The sequence below is a fragment of the Podarcis pityusensis genome, assembly GCF_964106645.2.
Source record: "Podarcis pityusensis genome assembly, chromosome: 10".
Taxonomy (NCBI): Eukaryota; Metazoa; Chordata; class Lepidosauria; order Squamata; family Lacertidae; genus Podarcis; species Podarcis pityusensis.
The window spans coordinates 45,689,099-45,709,806 of NC_138035.1; the positions used below are offsets into that span (position 1 = coordinate 45,689,099).

General features: G+C 41.1%; 1 protein-coding gene across 4 annotated transcripts in view; it reads left to right on the forward strand.

The window, feature by feature from the left end:
* PTPRB (protein tyrosine phosphatase receptor type B) overlaps positions 1-20,708 on the forward strand; it is a 73,795-nt gene that overhangs the window by 17,645 nt on the left and 35,442 nt on the right. For all 4 annotated transcript variants that reach the window (XR_013976879.1, XR_013976880.1, XR_013976881.1 and 1 more), the window contains 10 exons: positions 138-414; positions 4,135-4,413; positions 5,197-5,454; positions 7,176-7,439; positions 8,127-8,396; positions 13,696-13,956; positions 14,270-14,536; positions 17,041-17,304; positions 18,360-18,623; positions 19,480-19,743. Coding sequence is in view for 1 of the 4 variants with exons in the window: in XM_080971155.1 (XP_080827281.1) it covers positions 138-414; positions 4,135-4,413; positions 5,197-5,454; positions 7,176-7,439; positions 8,127-8,396; positions 13,696-13,956; positions 14,270-14,536; positions 17,041-17,304; positions 18,360-18,623; positions 19,480-19,743 (2,668 nt within the window). In the remaining 3 variants the exon portion in view is untranslated. The remainder of the gene's footprint in view (positions 1-137; positions 415-4,134; positions 4,414-5,196; positions 5,455-7,175; positions 7,440-8,126; positions 8,397-13,695; positions 13,957-14,269; positions 14,537-17,040; positions 17,305-18,359; positions 18,624-19,479; positions 19,744-20,708) is intronic.

Below are 20,708 nucleotides of genomic sequence, written 5' to 3' on the forward strand. Positions count from 1 at the left end.
ACTTGTTCCATGTCAGTATGTTTAAGATTAAAGTGCAACAGTCTGAAATTTAGAACGATTGCCTCAGGTAACCATAGAAGAAATCATTTGCTCTTGGATGAGATAATCACTGTGTGCTGTTTCTGATCCTTCTCCAGAGTGGTCTAGGAGCTCCAGTAAAATGCACCATCAACCAGACAGAGTGGAAGGTCTCCAGCCAGTCTGTCCATCTCAGGTGGGACAGTTTGGGATATCCATGTAACTTCAGCGTCACCTGCAACTCCCGCAATGCCTTGTACAGGGTTTGCCAGCCCATCCAGAAAGTCAACGGTTCCTATGAATGTGACTACAACGGCTTAGAAGCAGGGACTTGGTACCATATCAGGATTGTCTCTCTGTCTGATGGAGAAACCAGCAATATCACATTGCAAACAGGTATGGGTGACAGGTGCAGGTTTGATGAGCCCTTCGAGGGGAGTTTTGGCATAGAGGGAAGATCTGTCATTGCCCTGTTGTCTCTGTGATGCTCAACCTGAACTTGTGAAATGGAGATTATGAAGGGATAGCACAAGTCATTCCAAACACTTTTCAATATATTCCAAATGTAGGTCAGTGGGTACATTATTAATCCACACCCACCCACTTGCTAGAACTTTATTCTAGTTCCTAAAAACAATCTCTCTTAGTTAAGCTTAATAACTGATTTGACTTTCAAGGTGAGCAATGATCTGGAACTCATTAAAAGAAGTGGCTTGAAATCTAAAAAAGAAAAAGAAATTCAAGCATATATATTGTACTTTACAACTGGGCTTATATTTTGAGTTTCTGTTTATATTAGTCATGATTTTTTAGTAAGCTCACTTTAGTAATTTTGTCCCAATTTAGGCTGCAATCCTATGCTCCCTTACCTGGAAGTAACCTATTTTGCACTGCTGGGCATCTTTCCTGCCTTTAGTTGTTTAGTGGCTGTATACAGATTTTACCCAGGATAGTTGAGTGATATTTGATGGTAACTATCTAAGTGACTTTCTTTTCTCAAATAATGCAGTTAGAATAACACTGAAAAAATATAGATGGTGGTTCTTACAGGTACATAGGTGAGATTAGTCATGAATAGTCACTCAAAAGTATGTCCACTCAAAAGTCACTCAAAAGTAAGTCCTATTGAGTTAAGTGGGACATACTCCCTAGTAAATGTGGAACGCAGGATTGCAGCTTTAAGAGTTAAAGAGAAAGTGATTATGATAGCTTTCCAAGGAAACATACTCGGTCCTATATATATTTAAAGGACCTGCAAATGCTCTTAGTTTTTAACATCAATCATCACAGAGCATTTGTGCAATATTCCGTGATATGTTATCAGATGCAGTCCTAGATGCACAGTTTTAAAGTGCATTGTAGTTTGTATTTGAAATTGATGGCAGCAGAATAATCCAAAGTGATGATTCTTAGTTATTGTCTCAGGACACATTTCCTTACCTACTTACACCTCAAACTAACAGATACATTATTAATGTAATTTCACACAGCCCAGCAAAGCTTCCACTATAATGATTAGGGTGTAGCTTGCAATATCATATTACTGATAGGACAAGTTCTCAAGGTAGAAACAGACTACAGAGCATTATTTTCCACAGCAAGTGAAATGTTATGCAAATAAAAACATTTCGTATTTGGTTTGTAAATATCATTTGCAACATATATCCATGCTTTTTGGAAATTGTGTACTGTAGAAAGGCAGTGGGTTGTATTCTTCTTAGTCCTCAGAGCAGACCAATGAAATTGTTAAACCTAAGTTAGACATGTCATATTAAATATATATAGCTAAGAAGTCTTCATCCCCTTCAGATACAATATAATCAATTGTGTAATATAATCTGTTCCTGTGCACAATACTCTAAAATGCCTTTTCAACTTGGATGTTTAAAAGAGTAATAGTACAATCCTATACATGTGTACTCAGAAACATGTGCCATTGTGTTCTATGGGATTTACTCCTAGGTACCCATTACTTGGGAGTAAGCCCCCATTGGACTCTGTAGGACTTACTTCTGAGTAGTCAAGCATAAGATTGCTCTGCAAATGAAATACTCCAAGACATTATTGTACTGCAGGACATAACTTAATAAAGTAAAAGCATTTTTATATGAGAACAAGGTTCATTTTTTTCAAAATTTGAGATAGATAGACATCCAGCTTCTCTGTAAGAGCACTAGCTTTTTGTCAATACATTAATTTGATTTGGCAACAATAAATTGATGTGGAAGGTAAAATACTGACTCCTCCTATTGAAGCCACTTGCAATACTTTGCTAGGAAGCAGGATAGAAACTGAAATAATAATAACTGGTTGCAATTGGCTTCTTATTTGGAATCTTTACAAAAAGCACAACTTTTCAAAGTTTCAGCATAATTGATTTCTTATTTAAATGTCAAATTGTGTAGCTGGTGTTCGATAAGAGACCCACAAAAATGTCTTCTTAGAAATATCTTATTTCTATGATATATCAGTATTGGACAGCTGCCAGTCAAGAACTTTATAACAATGTAAATGGTTTTTTAAGTGTTTGTTTCCAGCCAGGGCTTTTCAGGCCAGGCACTTCCCAAGCTCATTGTACCTTTGTTATAACGGATGTACAGAGGACTGAGTGTTTTGTGTTCTGGGCTAGATAGATTAGATAAAGTCTGAATTTCTGAACTTCGCCTTCTAGGCACGCAACCTTTTAAAATTTGCTTTAGAAGTTGTATCCCACCTCCACGTCTTTCCTCATTTGTGTAAATTTTTAATTTAAGGGGCAACCCCAACTAGACTTAAGCACCCTGAGAAAGTTGTATTTGCTTAATTCTTCCGCAGAAATCAATGCAGGTCTTTAAAAGGGACTGGATGACTTGAAGCGTTCTCCATCCCACAGTTCAGGGCAGTAACAATCTGGTAAATACATAAAACCCTACCAGGTGTTAAACCTCAGCCCTTATACCATCATATTCTTCTACTATCCAAAATCCAGAAACATTTTTAGCACTTTGTAAGTCACATAGGCAGAACCTTGAATTTCCATTATCAGAGCACCAATGGCACATGCTTCTAATGACCAACCTCTGTCAGAAGGCAGCTGCAGTGTTCAGTATCAGCTGCAGCTTCCAAAAAACGCTATCAAGGGCAGTATTTTGTAGAGTAAATTGCAGTAGTCTAGTCGTGAAGTTATGAAAAAATGAGTGATGGCTGCTAAGTACAAATCTGAGGGAAAAGGCAGTGTAACCAGGTGGATTACAGATGGCATGATACAGGAATGGCCAGTTGGTAGCCTACATTGATGAAGGCAGCACACCTGTCAGATGAGAAGATGGTTTGTTCTTGCAAGCCCCAGCCAATGAGCTACTGAGATGGATAATGGGGCATCTACATTAGAAGCAATACACAAATCTCTCCAGTGCTCAAGGCCACTGGCCAAAAGCAGTGTGGAAGTGATCAACACACAGTTTCTGACCCTTATATTACTTCTCAGAAAGCAAAATGCGAGAGTGTCCCTATTGCCATTGCATAATCATCCCGTTATTTTCCACGGTGGTGCTGTCTTTCTTGTGCTCCTTTTGACTGTGGCACCTATTCTGGTATGAAGGAGAGCATTCTCTGAAGATCACTCAGTCATTTTTGGGGGTGCCATCCAGGTGAGAAGCAACATGCCTACGTGGCATGATTGCCTTAGGGATTTGTGCTACCACACCAAAATCGATGCAAGAGAATTGTGAACCACTTCAACCTGGTTGCCTTTGGCCCTGCTCCCAACAGAGGCTACTGAGGCAGCATTGTGCACTACTCTGTCATCATCACCTGTGTCGTCACCCACCATGCCCCTCCCATCTAAACTGTGATCACTCTCAGTCAAATATCTCCCTCCTCCATCCTTGTCCTCAGAGTGCTTGCTTTAGCCTTTTCCACTTTGAGGTATCATCCGTTCCTCTCCCGTTCTCCAAACACCACTTACATGCTGAAGAGCTCCTTTCTGCTCTTTTCCTTGGCATGTTGTTGACCTCAGCTCACCTTCCCAGTGACTGCTGTGGAGAACTTTTATTTTCATACTTGTTAAAGGATTAAGTGAATTTGTGTGCACTGTATTAGGGTTTATTACGTGTTTGTTTGTTTTCTGGAATGCAGACCCCTTGCCACCTGCGAGATTTGAAATTAAAAAAGACGGAATTACAACCACAACCTTGCAGGTGTGGTGGAGCCCATCTTTAGGAAAAGTAGACTGGTATGAGCTGCAGTTACTTGAGAGTAACACCAACAAAGCCCATGAGGTCCAAGTTCCTGGAGGCCTTTCAAGAAATGAACAGACATTTGCCGATCTCACCCCTGGAAGCAGATACACTATATCAATCAGTGCAGCTGCTGGAAGTAAAAAGAGCCCTTCAACTAACACCAGTGGTTCTACTGGTAAGATATCTTTCTTTGACTAATCCTACAATAATATTGGATGCGGGTGGCGCTGGGTGTTAAACTACAGAGCCTAGGACTTGCTGATCAGAAGGTTGGCAGTTTGAATCCCCGTGGTGGGGTGAGCTCCTGTTGCTCGGTCCCTGCTCCTGCCCACCTAGCAGTTCGAAAGCACGTCAAAGTGCAAGTAGATAAATAGGTACCACTCCTGCAGGAAGGTAAACGGCATTTCCGTGCGCTGCTCTGGTTCGCCAGAAGCAGCTTAGTCATGCTGGCCACATGACCTGGAAGCTGTACCCCGGCTCCCTCGGCCAATAAAGCGAGATGAGCGCCGCAACCCCAGAGTCGGTCACGACTGGACCTAATGGTCAGGGGTCTCTTTACCTTTACCTTTACAATAATATTATTCCACTTGCATTTCTCATATCCCTTAAAAGGCTATGGGGAAAACATAGTATCAAACAAGAAATAAGCATTAAAAAGATGACAACGGGTTAGTTACTGAAAATCAGCCAAGTGATATCCATAATCCCATCTAGCCATTTAAACAGGTATTGCATCAGAGTAGCATTAGGATGGCTTTCTGTTTTAATTGCAGCCATTTTGATATCTCTTCTAAGCATAAATAAATATTTTGAGTGAAACATAACAGTCTTTGTTTTGTAAAATATGCAGTATATTTTAAGGACATTTGTGTTGCAAATCCTAAATATTTTAACAGCCGTACAATTTTGTTTGTATATAAACCATTTTTCTCCCTCCCCACTCCTTCTCTCTTAACAGCACCTTCTCCAGTAGAAAATATCCAGGTCTTAGTCAAGGCTGAAACAATCCATGTTTCGTGGTTGCCAGGTGCTGGGAATGTGGATCAATACGGGCTGGTTTTGCTGGATAAAGATGGTCCAGTTCAACAAACGGATCTAGAGAAACACTATTTGGCATACAATTTTTCAGGACTAACACCAGGACGTCTGTATAATCTCACTGTCATTTCCAAAGCTGCAGGTCTGGAGAACTACAATTTTAGACTAATTAGGACTGGTAAGGTTTTACAGATCTTTCCTTGAATAAGAGAACAGAGTGTGAGGATAAAACTACCAATACATTTTTCAGTAGAAATCTAACAACTTGGCCTCCTGCGAGGATTGCAGTTGACATTTGAAAGATTTGTTCATATAAATGTCCCTATAGATTGACTTCAGAGCATGAAATTGTAAGGAGTGCCTGCAGATTTTTTTGGGAAATGTGAAGGCTGCAGTCTCAAGTTGCTTGAGATCTTTAGATTTGTGTAATTCAGAGTCTCGTGTGTAAATCTGAGTGCATAAGAGTAACCAGCATATATGGGTTGTCCCTCTCGCATCAGTAATGGAAGTAGCTCCAAGCATTCCCCTTGGAGTAATCCAAGGAGCACACATCAGAGATCCAACCCACAGCAGCCAATTATGGATCAGAGCAACTGAATATAATAAAGTCAGCAGTTGGCACATTTTAGGTATTTCTGAACATTCGCTTTATTCATTTAGAGTCTGAATTAAGGTAACTCTATTAATCATTTATATTTTAGACTTTATGTGCATTGACCGTTTCACTTGGATGTTTTGTGTAAGCACTGTTGCCTTAAAGAAAATATTAGATAGTAGTCAAAAAGCCAGGTTCAAAAGCAGTTAAATATGGTCGCTCAAAATTCTGTGGCTTTCCCAATGGTGATGGATTGCAGTTCCCATTAACTCTGAATCTTGGCCATGTTGGTTGAAGCTAATGGGAATTAGAGTCCCAAAACCACTGGAGTCCCCAAGCCACATGTTGTTCATCGCTGCTGTAGACTCAGTGACACCATATTGAACCTGGGACCATCTGTGTTCAAAGCAGATGCTCTAGCACTGTGGTAGAGCCATTTCGCAAAATGTCCTTTGTCAGAGCGACAAAGAATTCTAATTAAACTGTAAACCACCCTTTGATCCTCGGATGAAGGGAGGTATGTTAGCAATCTTATGCCATTATAAGCTGGATGGCTCAGTTGGTTAGAGTGTGGTGCTGATAATGCCAAGGTTGCAAGTTCGATCCTCATAAGGGACAACTACATATTCCCGTGTTGCAGGAGGCTGGACTAGATGATCCTTAGGACCCCTTCCAACTCTATGGATTCTCTGTAATTGGAGATTTTCTCTAAGACAGAATGTTGAAGTCAAATCACCTAATGTCACGTAATGCATGGTGGTTGATAGTCTGTGGGGTTGGGAAATTTGGGACCCAGCTCACTGGCTGAATCTGGTTCCCACCCCTGGTTACACAGAGAAGATAAACCCTGCCAAACCCATTTAATCATGCAATTTCCAAGGCTGATTGCTAGATGGCAGCCGCTATTTTTCCTCTTCACTTCTACTATTTTCCTCACTTCTGTCCTTCCACAAGTGTTCCTAGACAAATAGGGATTGTGTACTAGATGTGATGATGTTACAGTCTATTTGGCTGTCAGATTTGGCTATTTGCTGATTTCACTAAGGAGAAATTAAGCCCATTTAGTGAAGGCATTGCTGCCTCTAAAGGTCACCCATGTCAACACCATTGCAGCCCTTTATGAATGATTTGTGAATAATCACTTAAAAGGGTATCATTTCCCAAATTTTGAGAAACATTTTTGTACTCAGCCATAGTATCTATTACTGTTCTGTGCATTGGTATCCTAGTTTCCAGTATTACATACAGTTCTGAAGTCTACACAGCTGATAAATTTCTTACTCTTTTTTTTTTAAAAAAAATAGTTCCAGCCAAAGTTTTAGATTTGGTGGTGACTAATGACGGCAGCTTGGATACCCTAAAAGTGACGTGGAAGGGGCCTCCAGGAAACCTTGATTTCTACAATGTCACCTTGTTTCATCTTGGATCTGTTAAAGAAAGGAAGTCTTTAGAGTCACATGTCACAGGGACATACTTCAACAAACTAGTACCGGGACGTCTTTATCAAGTTGATGTCAACACAGTCAGTGGTGAATTGTTCACTGAAGCGACAGCATATGGCAGGACAGGTACGTTTCTACAATTTTCTAATCAGAAACACTTTCACGTTTTCCACCTATTACCTTCCATACAGGAGATATTATGGGGAAAGACAAGATTTTGGTTTCAGTAGAATACAAAAACATGGTACCCACTTGCAGTTCTTTCTACTGACCGGTCTAACTGCAGCAGCCTTCTTTTTGCAAATCCGTGTTATATCCTCTGAAGGAAGATCAGGACAGATCTTGATATTATCTCAGAAAGCACATGGTCCTCTGGCCTGCATTTGATGAGACAGTCTGGATTGTGGGGTTGGGTACTTGCAGGACAGAACTGCTGTCAAGAGGGATGCTTAAGTGTGCCTCACACCCAACAGTTCACTGTTCAGATACCCTACCTATCAGCCATTCTTCATCCCACTCTGGTCACTTCTAGTTTCAGAGTCTAGCTGGATAAAAAAAGCATTCCCATCCACCTACCATTTCTCCCTTACAATTGTCCTCCATTGCTGGAAACAGAACCATATACTGTTCTTTCATTGGGCACTGAAAAGTAATGTTAAATTCATGCTTCCAGTATTGCCTAGTCATTTTGAGAACAAATATGGGAAGCTGTTGACTAGAAGGCTGTTAACTGAAGTACACTTGTGAACCAATGACCTCTTCCATGATAGAACACAGTCTTCTGTTTCAAGTTGTTGAAATTATATGTTTCAGTTCCCCAGAAAGTTTCAGAGCTGAAAGCCGACAGCATGGGCTCGTTAAGAGCTCTGAAAGTGAACTGGTTGCCCCCTACTGGAGACTGGGAGAAGTACTGTATTGTGCTGTTTGACCATGCTACGGTGCTGCTGAATACTACAGTGGAGAAAGACCAAAGGGAATATATTATCACTGGTTTAAGGCTTATTCCAGGAAGACAGTATGAGGTGGAAGTTACTGTCGTAAGTGGAGGCTTGAAGAACACAGCACGCTGCAAAGGCAGAACAGGTAAGCAAACTTTTTTTATCATAGTCAGAAAGAAACTCTGAAAACTGACAGAGAGATTGCTTGCGGGTGATTAGATGTAGTCTATTATGGGATGCATTTGCCTTCGCAAAATGCTTATGTGTGGATTTATAATGCTATTCTAACGTTGGCTGTGTTTGCATGAGCAGATTCAATGAGCATTAAGTGTATCTGTAGAGATCATCACGAGAAGGTGGTTTAAACATTTTATTTTTATTTTCACTGTCCTTATTGCGATAGGTATAGTTTTTCACGTTTATAATAAGCAACCTATTGTTTACTCAGACTGAAATCTTTTGCATTAGCTGTTATGTGACATCTTTTAAGTGGATGTCATGTAACTGCCATGGCTTATCTCAAATAATAATGGAAACTATGGTTTGTTAAGGGTGCTAAGAGCTCTTAAAGGTAAAAGTAAAGGGACCCCTGACCATTAGGTCCAGTCGTGGCCGACTCTGGGGTTGCGGCGCTCACCTCGCTTTATTGGCCGAGGGAGCCAGCGTACAGCTTCCGGGTCATGTGGCCAGCATGACTAAGCTGCTTCTGGCGAACCAGAGCAGCGCACGGAAATGGCGTTTACCTTCCCGCGGGAGCGGTACCTATTTATCTACTTGCACTTTGACATGCTTTCGAACTGCTAGGTTGGCAGGAGCAGGGACCGTGCAACAGGAGCTCACCCCGTCGCAGGGATTTGAACCGCCGACTTTCTGATCAGCAAGTCCTAGGCTCTGTGGTTTAACCCACAGCGCCACCCGTGTCCCTAGAATGCCCTTATTCCCCTCACTGAGCTACAGTTCCCAAATTTTCCTGGGGAGATGCATTGATCGCTAAACCACACTGGGAATTATAACACTGCCAGGGGAATAGGGTGTCTCCTTACAACTCTCAGCAACTAAACAAGCTACAGTTCCCAGGATTCTTTGGGGGAAGCAATGACTGTTTAAAGAGGTATGACACTGCTTAAAATGTATGGGATATACGGTATGTGGCCTGAATAAACAAAAGGCCATATTTCAAGTAATAATAATAATCTTTATTATGGTCCAACAACCCATAACATAGATACAGAATAAAATACAGACTCATATAGACAACCCCCCCAGGGAAGGGAGACTGAAGCATTATTTGTTTAGTCATGGGTATGTTGATCTTTGATTCATATGACTACTGAAAAAAACTTTGCCAAGTTGGTTTTGGTTTCTTGCTCTTGGGCTTGCTGATTGGAAGGTTGGCGGTTCGAATCCACGCAACGGGGTGAGCTCCTATTGCTCTGCCAACCTAGTACAGTGGACCAAATGCTTAATTCATTCCGGGGGTCCTTACATACCCTGAAAAGTCTGCAACATGAGGTGCCACTTCTGTGCATGCGTGCAGCACGATAGAGTGCTTCTGTGCACGCACGTGGCGTGCAGAGCGGTTCTGTGCATGCGCGCGGAGTGAAACCTGGAAGTATACACTTCCGGGTTTGCTGCGTTCGCAACCCGAAAGTTACGTTACCCAAGGGTCCACTGTAGTTCAAAAGCACACCAGTGCAAGTAGATAAATAGGTATCACTGTGGCGGGAAAGTAAACGGCGTTTCCATGCGCTCTGGCTTCTGTCATGGTCCTCTGTGCACCAGTAGCGGTTTAGTCATGCTGGCCACATGACCTGGGAAACTCTGGATAAACGCCGGCTCCCTTTGCCTGGAAAGCAAGTTGAGTGCCGTACCCCATAGTAGCCTTTGACTGGACTTAACCATCCAGGGGCCCTTTACATTTTACATTTTACCTACCACTCACAGGCAACCTGTGTCTTTCCACCTCCCTAGATGCAGCGCCCCAAGTCTCACACAACTGCTGCTGCTGCTGTAAAGCACTGTTCTTGACAGAGGGGAAATGGCTAGTAGGTCCATGGTCTGTGGTTTGATTGCACAACTGCAGGAATGCCTACCTGCTGGATACTTTTCCAATGGCAGCAGTCTCTGGCAATGGCAGTGGTGGCAGGCGTGAGAGGCTTCAATTATAAGAAAAAGCATTGTTATAAGGAAAAGTGGAATGGGCACTGCACAGGCAAGAACAGAGCAAGCTGTCTGCAGCTGGTTTACTGGGAGGGACCAGATTATTGGGGTCACAATGGGAGGAAGGCGGGCGGGCTGGGCTGGGGTGTGTGGCAAGCGGACCCTATGTGTCTACATCAGTTCCTGTGAATTGATTTGACAGAAACAGAGAGAACAAATAGGTGCTGAATGATGAGAACCTCCCCAAAACTGCCACATTGTTGGCATTGTATAAAAGTCAAACAGAAGAAGTATTAATAGTATATACATTTATGCTTGCCTGCTGTGCGGTCATTATTATTAATATTAATGAACTGAAAACTGGTTTTCTTCTCATTTTGACAAGAAACTGCACTGCATAAAAAAGCCTTGGAGACTAACCATAACTGGCCCATTAAATGGAATTTGCCTCCTCCTGAAATAAGCTATTGCTGTGTGCAGCAAGCCAAGTATTCAAAATTTACAAAAAGGAAGGGAGTAGCCTGGAAAACAATAGATAGAAGGGTGTATAAGAAATCAGGGTGGGAAACTGTGCCTTATCTTACACCTCGTGTTGATTATTTTTCCTGCTACACCCTCCCTTTTGATTCTTTAGACGTTGCACGCTTTTGACTCTTTGACACCATATTTTTTTCATAACCACAGAATGCCAGATTATTGTGGATTGTAGGAATGCGCTATTCATAGTCATTTTGTGATCTTGCAAAGTTCAACAAGCATCCTTTTGATGTCATTCTGAAGCAAATCCTTTTAACTTAGTGGAGGGAAACTGCTATTAGGTAACAATAACGTTCCCATTTAGAGACAATACTTATGGTGTCTCGTGTCTGTTTTAGTCATTCCACATAGGAGATGAATAAAATGGTGTTACTAAATAGAGCTATAAGATTAGGCTCTTGAGTTCAAGTCTCAGTTGATAAAAAGTGTTCTGTGCTGTTTTAAGAAACTGAAGCCAGTTAGATGCAGATGCCGAATCCTGCATCTCACAGAAACTCCCAGACATTTCTGTAAATCACTGGATCATACCTTTTGATTTGTTCAGTTTAGTTTAGTTTAAAATCTGATTTCATACAGATTGTGAATTTTCATGAGTGAACACTCCATTTGTTGAATAGCTGAATAAATGTTCCTCCCACACACATTGTACTCTGTTTAAAGCCTTTCATAAATTAGGAGCTACGTTGTTAAATCCTAATAGCATAGCTAAATAGCAGATGGAGCTTAATTGTCATCTTTGATACTTAACACACGCGTTTTCATTTAATAGCAAGAGAATAAAGCCTGTTCTAATAGTAACTTGCAGACAGAAAACCAAAAGAAACACAAAAAGTAAAGGTACCCACACTGGCCCATAAGAAAATTTCCAAAATCCGCATTAGGGCAGTAACTTTCATCAGTCCTGCCAAAAAGTCACAAAATAGCATGCAAGCTTTTGAGTTCTCCATAACTCTTCACGAAGCTAGATGATAAATGAAGCCAGGCTTTCTAACCTTCTGGAGAACTCAAGTGCTTGCACACTGTGATATTTGGGTTCACCTAACAAAGGTATTGGGACGCGGGTGGCGCTGTGGGTTAAACCACAGAGTCTAGGACGTGCCGATCAGAAGGTTGGCAGTTCGAATCCCCGCGACGGGGTGAGCTCCCATTGCTCGGTCCCAGCTCCTGCAGTTTGAAAGCACGTCAAAGTGCAAGTAGATAAATAGGTACTGCTCCGGCGGGAAGGTAAACAGCGTTTCCGTGCGCTGCTCTGGTTTCACCAGAAGCGGCTTAGTCATGCTGGCCACATGACCCGGAAGCTGTATGCCGTCTCCCTCGGCCAATAAAGCGAGATGAGCACCGCAACCCCAGAGTCAGTCACGACTGGACCTAATGGTCAGGGGCCCCTTTACCTTTAATAAAGGTATTGTGCTTTAAAAAGGAAAGGAAAGCTCCTTAAAAAAGCAACTTGCTAATCTGCAAATAGTAAACTACGCAGGTTTTGAAAGCTGTGAGCTGAAGCATGGTTATGATGGCGTGTTTCTCACTGGGGAAGGGCCATAACTCTGTGGTAGATCATATCATAGAATTGGAAGGGATCCCAATGATCATCTAGTCCAACCCCTGGCAGTGCCAGAATGAGGAATTGCATGCGGAAGTCTCATCCCACTCCCAGCCTCAGTTTTTGGCATCCCCTGTTGAAAAGGATCAGGTTGCAAGTAATTTAAAAGACTTCTTTTTGAGAGCTATTACCTGTCAGAATAGCTATTACTGGGCTTAATAAACATATGGCTGTTTCCTATATTCATTTGGCTAGGATGTGGGGGTTGCTTGAAATTGCTTCTGCATGGCTGCTTTTTCTCTTCTGACTTATGGATGAGGCCCATCTGTGTAGCTTTCCTGAAAGTTTTTGCTAGGCATGTCTGGCAGTGCTGTGGGGCAGCTACCACTCTACAGAAGCAGTGAGAATTGGTGCCCATCTCATGTTGATATTATGAGTCGCAAACCCTGTGCTTAAGATGTTATTTTATTCTCTGGTTAATTGTGCTGTTTTGAATGCGCATTTTATAACAGACTTCCTTTAGCAATGTTTTTTTTTTTGAAATGCTCAGTGTTTTTGTTTGTTAACTTTGCTGCACTAAATGTGGTTGGCCTCCTTTGTAATGATTTGTTTCGGAATCTTTAAGATAATCTTTTAGTTTAGTTAATTATGTCGCTTCGAATGTACTCTTAATATTTGACTTTCTTCAGTAATTTTTTATTTTGGATTGTTTTTATTTATTTGATGTTTCCATGCGTTGTAAACTGCTTTGAGATTTTTTTATTAAAAATATAAAGCGGAATGGAAATGTAAATAATAATAATAATAATAATAATAATAATAATAATAATAAAATAACCTTCAGAGGAAACACATCAAGCTGAGTAGAATACAGCTGCTTTAATCCATGTCTGTTTACTAACTAATGTTACCAACTGTCATCAGTTTGTTGGGACATATGTAACGATTAGTCACCTTTAATCCATTGTATCTATTTTCCTGTAACAGAAATCGTAACTACTACGGTTCAGCCCATTGTTTGCAGTCAAGTTCAGCATTGAGCATTAGCATGATGGCTGAAATGTGTAATGGTATTAATATTTTGTCGGGCGGATCCCTCCAGCCTTACTGTTTAGTGTTGTGAAATCCCCTCTTGCTGTGGCTCGTCTGGTGTTAAGTATTCCTCTCTCTCCCCCCCCCCCTTACCCCCTGTTTCTCTTTCCCACAGCTCCACAGCCAGTTCTCCAGCTCCGTGTAAAGCACGCCAATGAATCCTCTCTCACCATCATGTGGGTGACACCTCTGGCTGAGTGGGATGGTTATGTGGTTTCACTGGGAGACAGAAGCCTCACGGTCATAAACAAGGCTCTTGCGAAAGAAGCCAAAGAATTCACTTACACAGACCTGTTACCTGGACGGAAGTACACGGCTACAGTCACCAGCATAAGTGGGGATCTGAGCAATAGGACTTCTGTTGTGGGACGCACAGGTACCATACGGTTGGCATAATGTTTCTTCAAGCTTTCCTTAAACAGCAAGCATCATGTATTGCTTTCCGGGAACATGAGATCCCTGCATAGATGAGGAATGAGCCCTGGGGTCCCTTCCAACTCTACAGTTCTATGATTCTATGCCTTTTAAAAAGTAGGGGATGTGCACACTTAAAACTATTGTGAATGAAATTGTGGTGCTTTAATCAATATACATAGCTGTATTGTAGCAGCTGTTAGGGTTGTTGGGTTTGTTTAGGATAAATAATCTTTTATCTGTTCACTGACCACGATTCTGGCCTTGAATTGCAGTTCCGGCACAAGTGACAAGTTTAAATGTGGCAAACCAAGGAACAAGCAACAGCCTATTCACCAGCTGGATAAGGGCCCAAGGAGATGTGGATTCTTACCAAGTCTTACTCATTCATGAAAACGTTGTCATAAAAAACGAAAGTGTTCCTAGCGACACCAACAAATACCACTTCCAGTCTCTAAAACCTGGAGGGCTCTACTCAGTGGTTGTCACCACGGTTAGTGGAGGAGTATCTTCAAGACAAGCCATCGCAGAAGGGAGAACAGGTAAAGGGGAATAAATGAAAGCTTTGTTGAGATAGAAAACTCTGAAAACCACAGGCAGTGTTCTATTTTCCATCCCACGAAAATATATCACTCAGTGCTTCAGCTTTCCTCCATGTGCAGCCGTGTTTCACTGTTGTTTCATAGTTCAATTCAGCAAAAGGGTCTGTGTGCTTTGTATATTGTGATTTATCCACACTTGCACAGCATCATGGGTTCTCTAGTCTTGAGCTTCTCAGTTCCAGCCATATATGCATTTTTGTGTGTAAATAACTATAGTTCAAAGACCTTCTGTATCATCACTAAAATGCAGGTATCGCAAGAATGTGTCATGGCTGACCGTTAATATGACGGTGATTTTTAAAACATAGCTGATAAAAAACTGAATTTTTAAAAAATGACAGACACATTTTTTTTTTTTAAACTAAAGGTTTGTCAGTAGCAGAACTGAAGCATTTAGGAGTGGAGTTTATTTGTTGAGTGTTTTGTATATGTTGGGAATATGTCCCATTGGGATTTGGCCATATATATATATATATTACTTCTGGTAATTCTTGGGACAACGAAACGCATCTAGCTTAGCTCTGCAGCCAAGGTGGGGCAAAATGCTGCTTCATGCCCTCCCAGATTTTTTATTTATTTTTTAATTATAACATGACAGTCTCCAATTAAAGAATGACAGAGAACAGGACAACAAAGCCTTGAAGAGCCTCCCCACCCCCTCCTGACTGAAGACTTTCCCTGACTGAGTGTGGATTTTTCATGATCACAGTCACCATATAAGAAATGACCCAGAGAACAACAGCATATATAATAACATGAACATTGAAGTGTTAAATGTTAGGCCTTTGGAGTTGAACTCCACCCCTTGGACTTCCCTTTGTTCTGCTTTTCAGTTTCAGCTGTTTAAAGACAGCGATAAAGCACGTTTGTTTGCCTGCTGTAAGAATTAGAGTTTCTTTCTTCTGCAGTTATTATGATGCGTAGAACAGCATTGGGTGTCAATAGATAAAGGGTGAAATAACGAGAGATCTTAAAGTGACCTGGAAAAAAAATTATCCTTTTAAAGCACTCACTATACTCGCAATCATAGAAGCTTTTTTCTTGAGGTTTAATGGGAAATAATGAAAACAGTCCTAGAAGAAGAGAAACTGTGCTGTGCCCAATACAGTTAGCTGGCTGGCCACCTAGGCTGTAACTCAGGCCTAGTTTCCGATTTTTCCAATGTATACAACTCAGCATGAGACCTTTTCAGAGTTTCTGGGCAAATAAGTCCACCCAGCAACCAGTTTTTTAAAAAATCAAAATACTTTCCACAATTAGTTACCAGTTGGTTAGTTTGTTCCTTTATATAGCACCTAGTTTATTTCATGTTTATCAAGCATTTTTATAAGTTTCTGAAAGGAAGTCTATTATGCAGCAAGTACTGCACAAAGTTTAGGACTCGGTCTCATTGACTTCAACAAGGAAAAGATATGCATATTATTTTCATCACTCTTTAAATATTTGCCTGTGATGGCATTGTAACATACTCTGTTTCTAAAGTTGTTGTTTTTTAATTGCTGATGTGATACAAAATTAGAACTGAATTTTCAAGAAAACAAATGCCACACTAGTTTTTTTAAAATTTCTTTGTTATAGCATAAACTATTTTGTTTGCTTTAACACGTTTTGGTATCCGCTTGTTGTCCTAACAAGAAAGGGTGGCTACAGGGCTGACCTGCATAAACTTTGTTTCACCTCTTAGAAAATTATTCATAATTCTTTCCACTAGAGGGCGGGAAACTCTCAATATTTCTATGTAATTCTTAGAATTATCTGCTGTGATGCTTTTACCAGTTTTAATGTACAGCAGCTCTTGTGAAATTAGTAAGTTGTGTTACTCCAGGTGCTTGCTGTATTTCTTTGGTTGAGTTTGGCATTCTTCTGGGTCTTTTTCCCCCTCTTCAAAATTGTAACTAAAATTCCAGGGACTTTGATGTTCCGTTTATGTTCTGTGACTTAGCTGCATATTGCTCTTAAGAATTTGCTGACTCAGTGTACAGCACTTATACCATGTGTGCATGCAAACTGTTTATTTCTCACAGATGAGAGGTGGTTTTAAAAGTTATAAAAGTATTATATTAGCCTTTATCATAGCCACCTGCAGGAAATATGTACAGTGGTACCTCGGTTTACGAACTTAATCCGTTCCAGAAGTCCGTTCTTAAACTGAAACCATTCTTAAACCAAGGCGCGCTTTCCCTAATGAGGCCTCCCACCGGCGGTGCCCTTCCACTGTTTGGCTTCCGTTCTTAGACCGAGGTAAAGTTCACAAACCAAGACACTGTTTCCGGTTTTGCGGAGTTCGTAAACCAAATAGTTAATAAGCAGGGCTGCTCTTAAATCGAGGTACCACTGTATTAGGTTTCGGTCCACTATAAGAAAAAAATTCTGTTATATACAGCATGAGGCATTTCTCTAAATACATTGAAAACACATGTTTGTTTTAATGCTTTGTTGTACAGTTCCTTCCAGTGTAAGCGGAGTAACAGTGAACAATTCAGGGCGGAGCGATTACCTCAGTATTTCCTGGCTGCCAGCTGTTGGAGATGTAGACAGCTATTTGGTAACACTCTCTCATAAAGGGCAGACTGTTCATACTGTCACCATTGCAAAATCTGCCAATGAATGTTCCTTCAACACCCTCACTCCTGGGCGACTCTATGATGTGACAATAACTACAAAGAGCGGAAAATATGAAAAGCAATCCTTCAGTCAGGAAAGAACAGGTAAAAAGGTGAAGGAAAGAGGTATACGATATACTCGCAGTCACAGAGAAACCATGGCACTGTTCCTAGGCATATATATTTTTATTTATACAACTGCAGGGAGCATGGGGTAAATTGGAAAAGAGGGAAATGATGATATGGCAACAGAGGAACAATGTCGGCTGTAGATGTTGGTCCCCCTAATCTTAAAAGCAACATGTCAAATTATTTCAAACGACTTCTTCATAAGAATGTTTAATTATATTCTAGGGAAAGTTTACAAAAGGGGGGGGGTAGACAGTCAAAGCTTAAAAATATTTGCATGCACATTTTCCAGTGAAATGCATTTTATACCTAGGACAAGGACATGAACAGTACAATCCTATGCATGTCTACTTGGAAGTAAGCCCCACTGAGTCACACCTCAATTGCAGTCTCAGGTGTCTATTTCTCCTGAAATCTACTTGCAAAAGATCTGTTGTTAAAGGTCATTTATATCTCAGGAAACCTGAGACTGAGAGAGAATCCGTGGCAGAGGTAGTTTGTCTCTTTGCTCAGATTTCACATGTCCGAATAAACAAGGTTGGGGAACCTTTTGTCCTTCAGATGTTACTCAGCCACAGTTCCCATCAGCTGCAGCAAGCATGGCCCAGTGGTCAGGGATGATGAGCATTGTAGTTCAGTAACATGTGGAGGGCCAAAGTTTGCCACCCCTGAAATAAAACATGCCTACCTTAGTCCAGGTAAGATGACCCGGGCATATATCACTTGCCAGATCGGGATTCAGGAATTGTAGGCAAAAAATGTTAATGTTGTCGTCTTACTTTCAGTTGAATCTGGATGGGGTCTGAACTTACATCTCCATCCACATTTTGGCCCATCTAGTCACATTAACTATGCATGACAACAGCTGGATCTGGCTGGGCTTCATTGTCTTCTCTCCACTCGCAACACACACACACACACACACACACACACACACACTCCAAATTCCTTTCTCTAATTAGCCTCAGTCTGCATTGCACGTTTATTATTTCTGAAATCAGGACACATTGGAGTGTGTTCTATCTTTTCAGTACCGTCAAGCGTCCAGGGACTTACAGTGAGCAATTCTGCAAGAAGTGACTATTTAAAGGTGTCTTGGCAACACGCCACAGGAGACTATGATAATTATGAAGTGATCATCAAGCACAACAATGACTTCATCCAAACAAAAAACGTCCCCAAGGATAAAAATGAAAGTGTGTTCACTAACTTGGTTCCAGGAAGACTTTATAGTGTCACAGTCAGCACAAAGAGTGGAAAATATGAGACTAGTGAAAGGGCCAGTGGAAGGACAGGTAAATAAATGCTCCAGGTGGACAATAATAATATTTTCTCAATGTTGAAAATGTCCAATTTAATTGTGAAATATCCAGCGTTCTAGTTTTTGCAAATTTCTTCAGTGAGGGGTCTTCAAAATATGTTTTTCGGGGTGGGGAATTCAAATCTGCTATTATTTTTGTAATTGGACAACATTTAGCTTGGTAAGTCTATGTTGACTGAGAAACAAAGAAGCTGTTTTCAGAAAACTGAAGAATTTTTAATTTTACTTTCTGAAAATGTCAGGTAACGTAAAATATGTATAATATATTAATATAACTGCAAGTACTTGGCAATCATTTTTAATGATTTCTATGCAATTTTACACACACCTTATTTACCAAGCAAAACTAAATTATATTAATTTAAATGAAATATCTTTTGAATTCCCGAGTCATGTACCCACTTTTTAGCAAATCCCCCTCATTTTTGGAATTTGACAGTTAAAAAAAATTCAACATGGCCTACAACATTGTAGTAGTTTATCCCAGGTTTCACCAATGTGTCTTATTGAAATCAGTGTCATTAACCATTCTTTAATGTTTGATGTGGTTTGCTTTCTCCAAATTGTTATATCATATGTTTGTATTATTAATAAATTAATATATGTCACCATGCAGACATGTATTTACAAAAATTGTGAGAGCCTATGAGAAATTATACATATGCAAAATATATATGTGCCTTTGTTTTTCGCAAACTAGACTTTTATGCTCAACACATAATTGCTTTCAGCAATGTATTGGCACTTTATATACCTTTGTTGTCAATTTACTTCTTTTTCAGTAATAGTCATTATTGCTGCCTGACAATGTCCTGTCATTCCTTTCCCAGTCCCAGAATCTGTAAAGAAATTGACTCTAAGTGGTAAAAGCACTGAAGAGCTGTATATTACTTGGTCCAAAGCTGATGGTGATGTTGATCAGTATGAGATACAGCTTCTGTTCAACGACATGAAGGTTTTCCCACCCAATCACCTTGAAAACACCTTTGAAGAATTCAGGTTCACATCTCTAACTCCAGGACGCCTTTACAAAATTGTTGTCATCACAATTAGTGGAAAAGCAGAACGAGCTACTTTTATACAAGGACTGACAGGTTAGGAAAAGTGTATATCAAACAGATTTTGAGTCTGTCTGTGCTGGTACGTTGCGATGTGATTTTCTGCAAGTTTTCAGAAACTGATAGGTCAGACAGAGAAATACAGGTGCCATTTCTCACCACTCAAGACGCAGGTAGACCTATGTCTTTATTCAGGTAGACCTATGGCATTATTCTGCCTCAATCACATGTAAAACTGGGGATGGAGTGGTGATTTAAAGTGAAAAGGAGGCAAGCAAGCAAGTAAGGAGTACTGACTCACTCACTTTGTGCCATCTTGTTTTCCCATCACTGTATAACCCCTAAATGGGACACGGGTGGCGCTGTGAGTTAAACCACAGAGCCTAGGACTTGCCGATCAGAAGGTCGGCGGTTCTAATCCCTGCGACGGAGTGAGCACCCGTTCCTCAGTCCCTGCTCCTGCCAACCTAGCAGTTCGAAAGCACATCAAAGTATAAGTAAATAGGTACCACTCCCGCGGGAAGGTAAACGGTGTTTCCGTGCGCTGCTCTGGTTCGCCAGAAGCGGCTTAGTCATGCTGGCCACATGACCCGGAAGCTGTACGCTGGCTCCCTGGGCCAATAAAGCGAGATGAGCGCCGCAACCCCAGAGTCAGCCACAACTGGACCTAATGGTCAGGGGTCCCTTTACCTTTACCTTATAACCCCTAAATTCATTTTTCCTTCGGTCAAACTCTAGTGCTGGAAACAAACCTTCATGGGTGAAAGAAAGTTGGGTAGAAGAATTATTAGCAGATGGGAATTGTCAGGGGTCTGCCATCAGAACAGGAGAGGGAGGCAGAGGGGCCGTTGGGATACAGGAAGCCTCCGAAAATCCTGTGAAGTAGTTCCTCTTCCTGCGGTGGTGAAAGCCACACCTCCAGTGGAGAAGAGGGAAAGGGCCAGAGGATGCTGCTGAGAGCCCCAAAGCCGCACCTTGTCAGTCTGAGGGTGGGGAAAGCC